Source organism: Antechinus flavipes, chromosome 4, assembly GCF_016432865.1.
Source record: "Antechinus flavipes isolate AdamAnt ecotype Samford, QLD, Australia chromosome 4, AdamAnt_v2, whole genome shotgun sequence".
Lineage (NCBI taxonomy): Eukaryota > Metazoa > Chordata > Mammalia > Dasyuromorphia > Dasyuridae > Antechinus > Antechinus flavipes.
The window spans coordinates 82901718-82915182 of record NC_067401.1 but is presented as its reverse complement, the minus strand read 5'-3'; the positions used below and the strand labels follow the sequence as shown (position 1 = coordinate 82915182).

At 34.2% G+C, this 13465-nt stretch overlaps 1 protein-coding gene across 1 annotated transcript in view; it reads right to left on the bottom strand.

Moving 5' to 3' along the window:
- SMYD3 (SET and MYND domain containing 3) overlaps window positions 1-13465 on the bottom strand; it is a 1009300-nt gene that overhangs the window by 766417 nt on the left and 229418 nt on the right. The window contains exon 5 of the mRNA XM_051993450.1: window positions 11986-12122. Within this exon, the coding sequence (XP_051849410.1) occupies window positions 11986-12122 (137 nt within the window). The remainder of the gene's footprint in view (window positions 1-11985; window positions 12123-13465) is intronic.

The following is a 13465-nucleotide window of genomic DNA, read 5'->3' as shown; positions in this document are numbered from 1 at the left end:
CATATTAATTTTTAAAAGAACAAATATTTAATGACAGTTAAGATGACCATGTGTTCTAGTCTAGTCTAGTCTGACATAAAGTGACTCTGGGCAAATCACTTTATTTGCCTCAGTTTCTTCATCTGTAAAATAGGGATAAAAATATCATCTACCTCCTAGGATTACTGTGAAGATCAAGTGAGATAATATTTTTGAATCACTTAGTGTGATGTTTGGCACAAAGTAAGTGCTATGTAAAAGTTAGCCATCATTATCATTATCAATAGTGGTAGTAGGAAAAAGGAAAGAGCTCTTAAAATTGAAGTACGTGAAATCTGCTTAGACATATAATTTATTTTTTGAATCTGGGACAAGTAAGACAAAAATGGGCCTAAGGCCAGCCACACTCAATATATCTATTGAGGGCAGTATAGACACAGAGGACTATGGAAAAGTTTATTTAAGGTACAGCTATCAAGTTATCAATAAACTCTCTGGTAGCCTCTTTAAAAAAAAAAAAAAACCTATTTTAGCTAAATAAGAGATAAGTTTAATTATTTCTATACTTCTGAAGGATTTCAAGTACTCCCAGAATTCTCTAAATTTCAGTACCCTAAAACAAAGACCCAGTTACCCTTCCCTAGTTATACCTATCATTTTATTACCCTTATTAACTTGAATCAAATCACTTCAATCCCTTCGTCCTTGGTTTCTTCACCTATCAAATGTGCACTAAAGGAGCTTTAAGGTCCCTGTCAGCTCTCATCCCTAAATTACTAGCTTATTCTTTAAAAGGTATTAAAAATAGAATGCACCTCTTTTGGGTTTTGTTTCAGGAAATTAATTTGTGGCATTATCCCTACTGAACTAATGATGCATGCCTACTCCACCATATTAAAAAAAAAAAAAACTATAGCTAAAAGATAAGTTTAATTATTTCTATGCTTCTGAAGGATTTCAAATGCTTCCAACACCCACTAAATTTCAGTACCCTAAAACAAAGACCTGATTACTCTCCCCTGGTTACAGCACTGGTTTTACTACCCTTATTAACTTGAACCAAGTCATTTCAATCTTAGTCTTTGGTTTCTTCATCTTTCAAATGTGTACTAAAGGATTTCTAAGGTTCCTATCACTTCTCATCCCTAAATTACTAGCTTATTCTTTAAAAGGTATTAAAAATAGAATATACCCTTTTGGGGTTTTGTTTCAGGCAATTAATTTGTGGCATTATCCCCATTGAACTAATGAAGCATGCTTACTCTAGAATATTTTAGTAATGAATTAGAAGATTCTTGATAAAAGAGAGCAAACTGTTTTATGCTACAGTAAGGAAACGGACAGCCCCAATGACTCTTCAATATAACGTACCCTCTAAAATGATTCAATACTTTTTATTTTAGTTTAAATTAATTGAAGAGTATTTTCTGGGCAAATTCTCCATTTCCAGCTGTGCATAGAGAGTAAACTCGGTGTGAGCATTCACCCCTGGCTTCAGATGCGTAATTTATAAAGTGACTCCTGATTCCCTGGCAGAACTTTAGGCTAATAGGGCGATCTCTATGATTATGAAACATCAACTGACCTGCTGAACTTCATACAATTTACCATAATCTGAAAAAAGATGTAGATTTATTCTCAATTTCTTGCTTTTTTAAGGATTTTGTTTACCTTTATCTTGTACATTTGGAGTGACCTGTTGATTTTTTTTAAGGTCTGAGAGTTATTCTCTTTAAAAACCATATGATTTGTAGCTACCCTGATAGCAGGTTATTTTGAAAATACCAGTCAGTACTTTCTGAGCCTTAAAAATAAAACCACTCACGTGTCCCTATACATCAAAATAGGCTGCCCTCCCCCGGCAAAAAAAAAGCTTTCAGCTGTCCAACAAAGAAATTTCTAAATAGAACAGCCATCACCTCACAGGCAAAGAAAACTGGAAACCTCCCCTTTCTATTTTAGGAAGTGTGGGGATTAAGCCTTCCCTCCCACTCCAGACTTTCTCTATCACTTCCTACTTCTCTCTTTTAAGGTTCCTTTTATGTGTGGACTTCCCCAATTAGGATGTAAGCTCTCAGAGGGCAAGAATTATACTTCTTGCTACACATATTTGTATTCCCTAAGCTTAACAATAGTACCTAGTACTTAATAGTAAGCTCTTAATAAAAGCTAGTTGATTGATAGATCAAGTGAACTAGCTGTCTACACAACTACCCCAATTATGTAAAAATAAATGTTTGCTACCTTCTCGCAGATAAAAAGCATTATCTTAAAAATAATTATCAAATACCAGATATTGACAGGTCTGACTGGTTGGTAAAAATGAGAGCAGGGTTGGTATAAGGAGGGGAAGTAGAATGAGAATAGCCTTATTCTACCAACCAGCCATTCTCAGTAGGAAGTGCATATTAGTAGTTACTTGACACAAATTGGAGACACAAAAGCCATGACTGTCATTCTTTGCTCACCAGGGGTTATGATTTTCCTCCTGAAAATGTAATTAAACTTTGCTTAGTATAGCTAAATCCTTTGTTTTTAACTTCAGTAAAATGATAAATCAATCACAAAAAACAGAAGGCAAGAAAAGCAAAATCTGGGAGAAAAATAAATATAAAATGCCAGATACAGCATAAACTTTTTTCCCCTCTGCCAGTTTTTCTTATATTTTTAAATGAAGAATGATATGAAGATCAAAGAATTACAGTGACTCTCAATGGACCAATGTCCAGTCCATCATACTTTATGACCCCGAGCATAGCAATCCTCTTTTCTCACCTATCAAAGCAAAACAAAATTACGACTGGTTCCATGACTGAAGTGAGATTGAGGAACTTTCACCTTTTTTTGAAATCATCTTGGATCTCAAGCATATCTGGTCAATTTACAATTTATGGTGTATAACAATAAAGGATTTCTTTGTTGTTCAATCATTTCAATCATATTCAACTCTTCATGATCCTATTTGGGATTTTCTTGACAAAGATCTTAGAGTAGTTTTGCATTTCCTTCTCCACTTCATTTTACAAATAAGGTAAATAGGGTTAAGGGAATATTCCTGGATCTTCCCTACATAGAAGCAAAATGGGTGCTCAATCCAGCAATCTTAAAGGCACTAGGAAGGACTCCCCAATTCCCAAAAATATCTCACCTCTTCTCTGAGAAATTCTTCATGGGAGCTTAATTCCTCTATCTTTGATTTTTTTTTAATATAGTCTTGTGGGAGCATTGAATATTATGGCAAAACTTATATTGTGGGGTCAAAGTATGGACGGCCTTGAATGATAGGCTAAGAAATCTGACCAAAGAAGTAATGGAGAGAAATAGCATATAATTTCTCTGAAACCTTTCCAAATTTATTTTTAAAAATTCTCTGGCTATGTTTGATTGGACCTAATATTCTTTTCCTGGGTTACCATCAATTGAAAGATCATAGGGTCATATCTTGGTAGCTATTCAGTCTATCCTGTGCCTGAAACAATGAATCCACTCTACAGTATACTGGACAAGTGGCCTCTGAATCAGATAAACCTAAGTTGAAGTCCTCCTTTTCTTTAGCTGTACACCCCTAATGAGGGGCAGATCCCTACCTCTGGTGGGAGTTCACTCCACTTTTGGAAAGTTCTGGTTTTTGAAAGTTTTTCCTTTTCCTTATCATACATCACACTTAAATCTACCTTTTTCCCCCTCTCATTGCTTCTAGTTAAGTCCTATGGAACCAAGCAGAAAGCCTATGTTTCAGTGATTACTATTAACATGCCAACCAATTGGTAAAATTTGGATTTACAACAGAAATGTCACTGTGGAGTGGTATGATATTTTAAATAATAAGCTACAGTTCTCTCTTATGGGGAAAATTCTAAGGCCATCTTATCATAATATAATAGAATTTTATACCTGGGAGAGACATGAGATAATCTAACTCAATGCTCTCATTTCACAGGTAAGAAAAATGAAACTGAGAAAGATAAACCAACTGTCCCTTCTTGACCAACATCCCTGTGATGGGAGAGGTAACAATATTCAACACTGAGTACATTAAGCAGCATATACTGGTTTTTTAAATTCATTTATTGAACAATAATCAGCCATCTGTATTTGTGAATGGGTCCTAGATTGAGAATATGAAGGCACTAAGCACCTGAGGGAGTGGTAATGAGGTATTTTCTTTTTCTTTTTTTATTAATTTATCTTTTTTAAATAGCTTTTTATTTACAAGTTATATGCATGGGTAATTTTACAGCATTGACAATTGCCAAACCTTTTGTTCCACTTTTTCCCCTTCTTCCCTCCAGCCCCTTCCCCAGATGGCAGGTTGACCAACACATGTTAAATATGTTAAAGTATAAATTAAATACAATATAAATATAAGTATACATGTCTTAACAGTTATTTTGCTGTACAGAAAGAATCAGACTTTGAAATTGTGTACTATTTGTGTACAAAAATGCAGGCAGACAAAGGTAGAGGGATTGGGAATTCTATGTAATAGTTCATAGTCATCTCCCAGAGTTCTTTCACTGAGTATAGCTGGTTCAGTTCATTACTGCTCTCTTGGAAATGATTTGGTTCATCTCATTGTTGAAGAGGGCCACGTCTATCAGAATTGATCATCATATAGTATTGTTGTTGAAATATCTAATGATCTCCTGGTCCTGCTCGTATTGAGGTATTTTCAATAGGCTGAGAAAGATACTGTGGCCACTTAAGGCAAAAATCACCTAATCACCATTTTGTCTAAGGTCAGCATTTGCTTGGAATATGCCAATTTATTCTTTTTATTAATACCTGCACTTAGTAGGACTACTATGTTCTTAACTGCATAGTGTCATCTGATAGTATTACTCATAAAATCCAAAAATTAAGCTTTCAAAGAAAAAGGAACAAACATTAATAAGCACCTACTAAATGTCATGAACTGTCTTAAGTGCTTTACAGATATCTCAGAGATAGTTATCAACATCTAGGTGAGGGGCAGAAATATATTCATATCTCAGTTATGGAAATCAGGCCATTCTCCAATTGATAAATGGTCAAAGGATATGAACAGACAATTTTCAGATGAGGAAATTAAAACTATTTCTACTTATATGAAAAGGTGTTCCCAATCATTACTGATCAGAGAAATGCAAATTAAGACAACTCTGAGACACCACTACACATCTGTCAGATTGGCTAGAATGACAGGGAAAGATAATGATGAATGTTGGAGGGGATGAGAGAAAAGTGGGACACTGATATATTGTTGGTGGAATTGTGAATACATTCTGGAGAGCAATTTGGAACTATGCTCAAAAAGTTATCAAACTGTGCATACCCTTTGATCCAGCAGTGTTTCTACTGGGCTTATATCCCAAAGAGATCTTAAAGAAAGGAAAGGGATCTGTATGTGCAAAAATGTCTGTGGCAGCCCTTTTCATAGTGGCTAGAAACTGGAAATTGAAGAGATTCTCAGTTAGAGAATGGCTGAATAAATTGTGGTAAGTGAATGTTATGGAACATTATTGTTCTGTAAGAAAAAACCAGCAGGATGATTTCAGAAAGGCCTGGAGAGACTTACATGAGCTGAGTGAAAGGAGCAGAATCAGGAGATCATTATACATGGCAACAACAATACTATATGAGGATGAATCCTGATGACGAGGTTCTCTTTAACAATGAGAGGATCCAAATCAGTTCCAATTGTTCAATAATGAACAGAAGCAGCTACACCCAGCGAAAGAACACTGGGAAATGAACTGCTTGCATTTTTGTTTTTCTTCCCAGGTTATTTTTACCTTTCTAAATCTGATTTTTCTTGTGCAACAAGAGAACTGTATAAATATGTACACATATATTGTATTTAAGATATACTTTAACATGTTTAACATGTATGAGACTGCTGTCATCTGAGAGAGGGGGTGGAGCGAAGGAAGGGAAAAGATGGAACAGAAGTGATTGCAAGGGTCAATGTTGAAAAATTACCCCATGCATATGTTCTGTCAATAAAAAGTTATAATAAAAAAAATTATGGACAATTATGGACATGTTTCAATTCAATTCAGTAATTATTTATTGTCATCTTCATGAGTTCAAATCTGGCCTTAGAGAACTACCTAGCCATGAGACCCTGGGCAAGTAACTTAATCCTCTTTATCTCAATTTCCTCACTTGTAAAATGAACTGGAGAAGGAAATGGCAAAACACTACAGTATCTTTGCCAAGAAAATCCCAGAGAGGGTCACAAAGAGTCAGACTGAACAACAGCAAGAACAAAAATTCTGACCTTTACTAAATAAAAATATGTTTGTATTTCACAAGTACACTGGAATATTAAAATAGTAAAACAAAGGTCAACATGAACCCTTGGGTGCTAACAGCTCTAATTAGAGCAGAAAGCCTTAAATCAGATAATCTTCTAAGGTGACTTTTTATCTTCTTCTGTATGTCTAATACATATTTATTCATGTGAATATTATCTCCTCCATGAGAACAAAAGTTCTATGAGATTAAGAATTGTTATTTTTTCTTGGTATTCATACAAGGCTTAGCAAAGTGTCTAATACAAAATAAGTTCTTAATAAATGCTTGTTTATTACTGATTGAAGTTGTCTTCAGAACACAAGGCTTAACAAAAGCACTCAACAAGAATTTGCTAATTATTCTTCCCTACTTTGACAGTTAATTGGGAATTAGTTGCATATACAAGGGGTAAGACATCCTGGAGAAAAACTTGAATTCGAATCTGTGACTCGGGAGCAAGTTTCAACCTCTGAATGCCTCAATTTTCTCATATATCAAGTATGAATAATAGTAGCAGCTATCTCACAATGTTGTTGTAAGGATAACATAGGAAAATATTTGTAAAGCACTTTATAAAATCTTAAAGCACTATATAAATACTAGCTATTTATTATTGTTACTGTTATTAGAATTATTTCTCTAATTCTGAAATAGACACAAAAACTTCTCACAGGCTATTTATGTGTCAATGTAATACCTAAATATCAATATCAAAATGCTCAAGAGTATACCTCATAATAAAAATTAGTTTTATCATGTACTTTAAAAGTCAAGACTTCCTTCAAAAGGTTAGGAAATCAGTCAGTCCTTCTATGCTAAAGAATGCTTTCAAGACCTTCTGCCTAAAAGAATTCTTTTAGAGAATTAATTGGTCAGTAATAATGGAAAAAACATAGAATATATACATCATAAGCGTTTTATAATTAGAATACCAGGATCTCTATGCATTTGAGCATCTTGAATTTTCTTCTGCTTTCCTTAAAACCAAAGAAACAATGTCATCCTGGCAGCCAAATGCTGTAGCACTGGAGAGGTCTCATCCAGCTGCCACCTCGCCACCTCCCCTGAACATACCAGCAATCAGAGGTTAGCTATCCTGGTGTGTCAGCTTGCTTTCAGTCCTAAATATTTAATGGCGTATTTTCCTTAATGGAGCCCAGGCACATTTGATCAGGCACTGGGATCATTTAGTAATGCAGTCAAAGTTATCATACTGTCATTTCACATCAACTTTGTAATTAGATAATTCATCATTTTATTAATTCAAAAGCTTGCTTCCTTTACTACTTTGTAGCAGGCGGCAGCCATGAAATCAAACCGAGCTCATCAGCAAAGAGCCCCTAAAATCTGGTCCCACGTGAACCCGAAGCCCTGCAGGGGACAAATGGACGCACTCATTGACCTTTTGAAATAACGACAAAGGTGATATTCTTCTCACAAATGAGACCACTGGCCACACTGAGGGAATGGGACACCCAGACAAAACCGCGGGCTCCAATTTAAAAGAGAATGGATGAAGCAAAATAAAAAGGTCAAAAATGAATATGATTCATAATCAGTTTTGTCTTTGCTAGATGCTGAGGCACATGTCTCCTAAGAATAGTAGGGATCCTCAGAGTAGGTTTAATTTGGTCATTTTTCTTCCCCGTTGATTTATGCTTTCATAAACGCAAGAGGTCAGAGTAAGTCTCAGGGAAGGTGATTTATTAACATCCTATGCCTTTTGGCTTTGAATGCATTTAAATGTGTTAACAGAAGTCAACCAGTCAATGTGTAATTCTAATTTAGTATAATATTTAAAAATCAATATAGCTTTTTTTAAAAGTCTTCTTTTTAAAGATATATTTCTAGTAATTCATGTTGCTATTCAACTTCTAACTTAAAGTCCTTTTCCAAGTTGGAGGAAGGAGAGAGAGTAAGCAAATGTTGATTTTGATACACTCTTCATTTCTCTTTCAATTCCATCAAAAATATATTTTTTGACTAAGAAACTGTGACTGAAAATGAAACGTAAATTTTATCTATTAGATGTCTTCTATGATTCTCAATTTCAAATTTCTAATATCCACAGTATGAACTGTGAAATCAATTCCAACAAATAACCTGCAAGAAGTTGATTTCAGAGCAGTAACCCCCAGAACTTATGTGTAGGACCTCAAAACATAAAAATAGCTCTCTACCAGGGGAGTTGTTATTTAGTTTCAGAAGCGAATCTAAAGAGAGAAAGTTGTTGAATTTTTCAACTGATGTTAGATTTCTAACAAAAAATTTCTAGGAAAGAAAGCATAGAACTATGAAGTTGAGAAGCATTTTACAAACCTCTGAAAATACTAAATATCTATTTGTGGTTCATATTACTGCTACTTCTATCTTCAGCATTTATTTTTGGATTATGGCATGTTGCTAACTAGTTTAATGTATTACAACTCAAAATTTATCATATTTCTCATTAGATTGCTAAATATGTTTTTATCAAAGGAAGCTACCATGGGAGAAAAACAGCATCAAGGGAAAAATTACCTGAATAACAGCAAAACTGCCTTATTTACTACATCTGTCACACATAAAGAAAATTCATAACCAAATCTAACATCATTAAGTTTGGAGTATTAACAACTATCATCAAATAATGATTAACACACCATGTTGCTAAAATGCCAGTGTATGTGACATTTGAGCAATGTGGCATAATATGTTAATCCCCTTTTTCCATTTTGGAAAAATATAAATTCTTTCCTTTCAGATGCATTCCTAAGAAGCACTTGATTAATCAATGGGTTTTCTGGAGTTTTACTCTTTTTTGTCTTAATGATCATCCCCCAAACTAGTCTGGAATCACTAATCATCTCATACAGTTGACTGAGAATTAAGACAATGGCAAATGATTTCTGTCTACTACATATTGGAACCAAAGAAGTTCTATCTCTCATCATCTACTGCCTCTACAACTACTCATCACAAGACCTCCTCCCCAAAGGATCAAAAAAAAGATGAAAAGATATGTACAAAAATATTTAAATCAGCTCTTTTGTAGAATTAGAAAAGGAAGGGTTGATTGCTCCTGACAGAGTAGCAATGGACTCAATGCACAGGATAAGATATACATTTTTGGACATGGACAATGCAGGAGTTTATTGGGTTTTTTTTAAAACTATGCATTTTTATTTTTTGTTTTGTTTTCCATAGGGGAGGAAAAGAAGAGGGGAGGGCAATAAAAAACATGTGTGTATATATGTGCATGTATATATATGTATATATACATGCACATACATATACATGCACACATACATATATATGAAAAACTATAAGTAGTTGTATGTATATGTGTATATTATGTATGTATATGTGCATATTAAAGGCTTAAAAGTCAACAAAAAGCCAAAATAACAACAAATTAGTGCCAAGGCAAAATTTCTCAAAAGTTATCTAAAAGTTGTTGGTATGGGGTGAAAGAAATAGAAGGGAACAAGATTTCATATATTACCAACAGTAGGCCAGGCACTGTGCTAAGCACTTTACAGATATTATCTCATTTGATAACGCCAGGGAAATTCCAGAATTCTACCACAGTATTATTTATATAATTGATCTGTTGACAAACAGAAACACTATCAGGATTCAATTAGTCTAGCATGTATTTTGCAAGTTTATACTTATATATGCATGTATGTATATCATGGCCCCAAAGTATTAGTGAGTTTTAATATTTATTAACTTCAGAAGTATAAATGCGTCAAACTTAAAAGGTTAATTAACAATATAAAATTCAAAATGACCATGATCTTATCCTATCCATCTCTCTTTTAATTTTCCAACATTGTAAAAAATTTCACCAGGTGCTGCTCAGTAGCTGGAAAGATTGCATTTACAATCCTAGGGGTAAGATTAACCAAAGAATGAGATTTCCCAAAAAGTTTTGACATGATCCCAACAAGAAAAACATCAGGTGACAAAGGTAGCCAAGCTAGAGGTCCTGCACTACCAATCTACTGGTCTATGAAAGTGTCAGAAACTCCTGCATACAAACTTTGTAATGACAAAGTTCTCCATCTTGTTAGAATTTAAAATGTATCTCCTGGATAATATCTCTATAAAGTGGCCATCCAGCCTCAAATAGGGAAGACTTCCCTCCAGGCATGAAGAACCAAGTACCCCCTGAGACAGTTCATTCTACTTTAGGCAGATACAATTGTTTGTAAGCTATTCTTTTTTATCAAGCTCCAATCTTTAAATCATTTTATTTGCAACAGAAACCACCACACATGTGATTAAGTATCCCCTAGCGAAAACACCAATTGCCTTCCCCATTTCTACCAGCATCTTCTACAGTGATGATGGTAGCAAAAGGATTGATGGCTCTCAAACCTACTGAACCTGGTGGTTCAGTCAATGAGATAGAATTTTCTCTCATATCAACTGAAGTTATTTCTTTCTGGAACAAATAACTTAGAAAGAATTGAGTGGCAGATTTTAACTCATCCCAAGAGTGAATTTTCCTTAACAGGGATTGTTGAGCAAAAGAACAGACAAACTGCCTTGTGAAGAAGTGAATTCCCTATACTATGGGATGCTATATTTTTATCATCCATCCCATGGTTGTTGCTTTCTTTTGATTGCTTAGTTTATTCAAGATACGTTATTTAAAGCTAGAACTGCTTTAATAGCCTAAGTGATGTATACTAAATACATGGTATTACTAACTATAATCCTCAGAAGGAATAAGGAGATAAAAGTAGAAATGCCCAATCCCAACATCCTTATGGATGGCATAAGCCAACAATCATTCTTCAAATTTCAAAATCACTCACAAGTTATAAAACAAGAGGATTTTAATGCTAAGAAAACATAATAAGATAATAACAAATTTATCTTCCAAAGAGCCTAATTCCATTCTGAAATTACAGCTAAAACCAAAGTTTTCCCATTGTTCACATTTGTGCTCCTGGAGAACAAGTGGACATAAGAACACAGTGCAATATCTTTCCTGGAAACCGCAAATCTTAGAACACATATTCAAAAACAAACAGAAGCTTAATTCCTCCTCAAATGTGTGATTTTACATTTTACATAAATATGTGCAATCCAAAAAGCCAAGCATTTAATCTTCTGCTTTAATTACCTGAACCATCCAACAGGATTTTTGTAATATATAATTTTTCCACATCAAAAGCTTCATTATATTTTCATGTTATTTTTTAAAAGTGCCTTTTATCACATCTGCTTATCCCAATTTAATCAGTAACGGTATCAAAAGAAATTCTTCACATTTGGGGTGGAGTAAAGGTGGTCTTTAGCAAACAACTGTCCCCAAAAGGAAATGGCAAACCACTCTAGTATCTTTGCCAAGAAAATTCCAAACAAGGTCACAAAGAGCCATATAACTAAAACAATTCAATAACAACAATGCTTAATTTGATCCTATTAGTGAAAGTAAGGAAAAATATCTGCTCTCATTGGAGAGAAGTTGATACAGGCAGCTATGGAGTCATTTAGCAAAATCAACTTAATAACAAGAATACCAGCATCCAGGAAAAAAAAAAAAAGATGATTGCCCCTTTTCTCAAATGGGCAATAAGCTACTTGGACATTAAATAAAATCTGGAGAGAAATGAAGCATCTTATCCCATTGAACTTTCCAAAGAGATTCCTGAGTAGACGGATAGAGGATAGTAAGCAAAAGAAAGCAGGAGAGGATTCATTTTGGTCTGTACCAAACATATCACTTACTTTTGCGAAGGATTCAAAAATATCAAAGGCAGGTGGCAGTTGGGAGGCATTTTGGATTTCTTCTTTCAAGTAAAGTTGTAATGTCATAGTAAGATGCCTAAGGCCCTCCTTCTTTTCTTCACTTAGATTCTTAATGTCTGGAGAAAAAAACAAGAAATAGACCAATCATGAACTGATGTTACAATGGATAATTTTCAGAATCTAAATGGCAGCTGTGCGGGCAGACATTTTCTGCCCCAGATTTCATTCTGACAGAGGGCACATACATCTCACTTTATTTCTTGACAGTTATAAATCATCACAAATGGTTTATTCAGTTTGAGTCTGCCAAATCTCACCTATAAGATGGTGATCAAAAGCCCATGGGCATGCAAAAAAAAAAAAAGATATACATGTACAGATGTGAGAACATAAGAAATTAAATGTAACATTAGTCAAGCAGAGTTTTTTTTGTAGAATCATAATAATTAAAGGTGCAGGACCTGAAAGAACCTCAGAAATCAACTAGTCCAATCTGCTCATTATATAGATCATAATCGTAATTGCAAAGTTAAGAGAGAGCATATAATCAAGTCCAAATTTATCATTTTATAGATGAGAAAACCAAGATTGAGAAAGTGTATGTAATTTTCCCAAAGTCACATCATCAGTAGCAAAACTGTAATCACCACAAAATTAAACTTGGACATTTCTCTGGATGTTATCCTTTATTTATTATCCCTATATGAGGTTGAGGGATGATAAGAATTCTAACCCAAGTAAGTGACTGTTACAAGTCATCTACAAACACAGATAATGTGTTACAAGGCAAATATTTTTGTACAAGAGATTTCAAGACAGAAACATTATCACTAAATATTATATAAACATCAAAAGATATATCATTATCTTTTTTCTTGCTAGTTATTACATTAGTAAATTTTATGAGGAAAACCTCCTTTTATACATAGATATAATACAACTGCATTTTCAAGGTCATATAAAGATATCACACACATACACATACACACACACACACACACAATCTAGGATCATTATACGCTATGTGCTGTGCTGTGCTAAGCATTGGAAATACAAAGAAAAGCAAAAACAAGTATCCCCAAAAAGCTTCCATTCTAAGGAAAACAATAACATGTAAATAGCTGCCTACAAAAAAATGTCTAAAACTATACATGGACTAGACAAGCATCCTTTTTATTTCCTCAAAAATCTAATATTCCCAACATTCTCAAAACAATGATCTAGAAGAAAGACAAGAGATAACACCTTGTCTCCTTATCAATTAAAACATTAAAAAGTCCAGAATAAAAAAATCAAGATCCAGTGACTTAGAGGGGTGCCCTTTCTACAGGTCCCAATTAGCACAAAGACACAAATAATGAACAATTATGTTCACTTTCTGTCCAAAGATGTTTGACATTTAGTGTCATAGTGGGCCCAGAAATATCATAACCCCCTGGAGAGAACTGGAAAAGTTGTT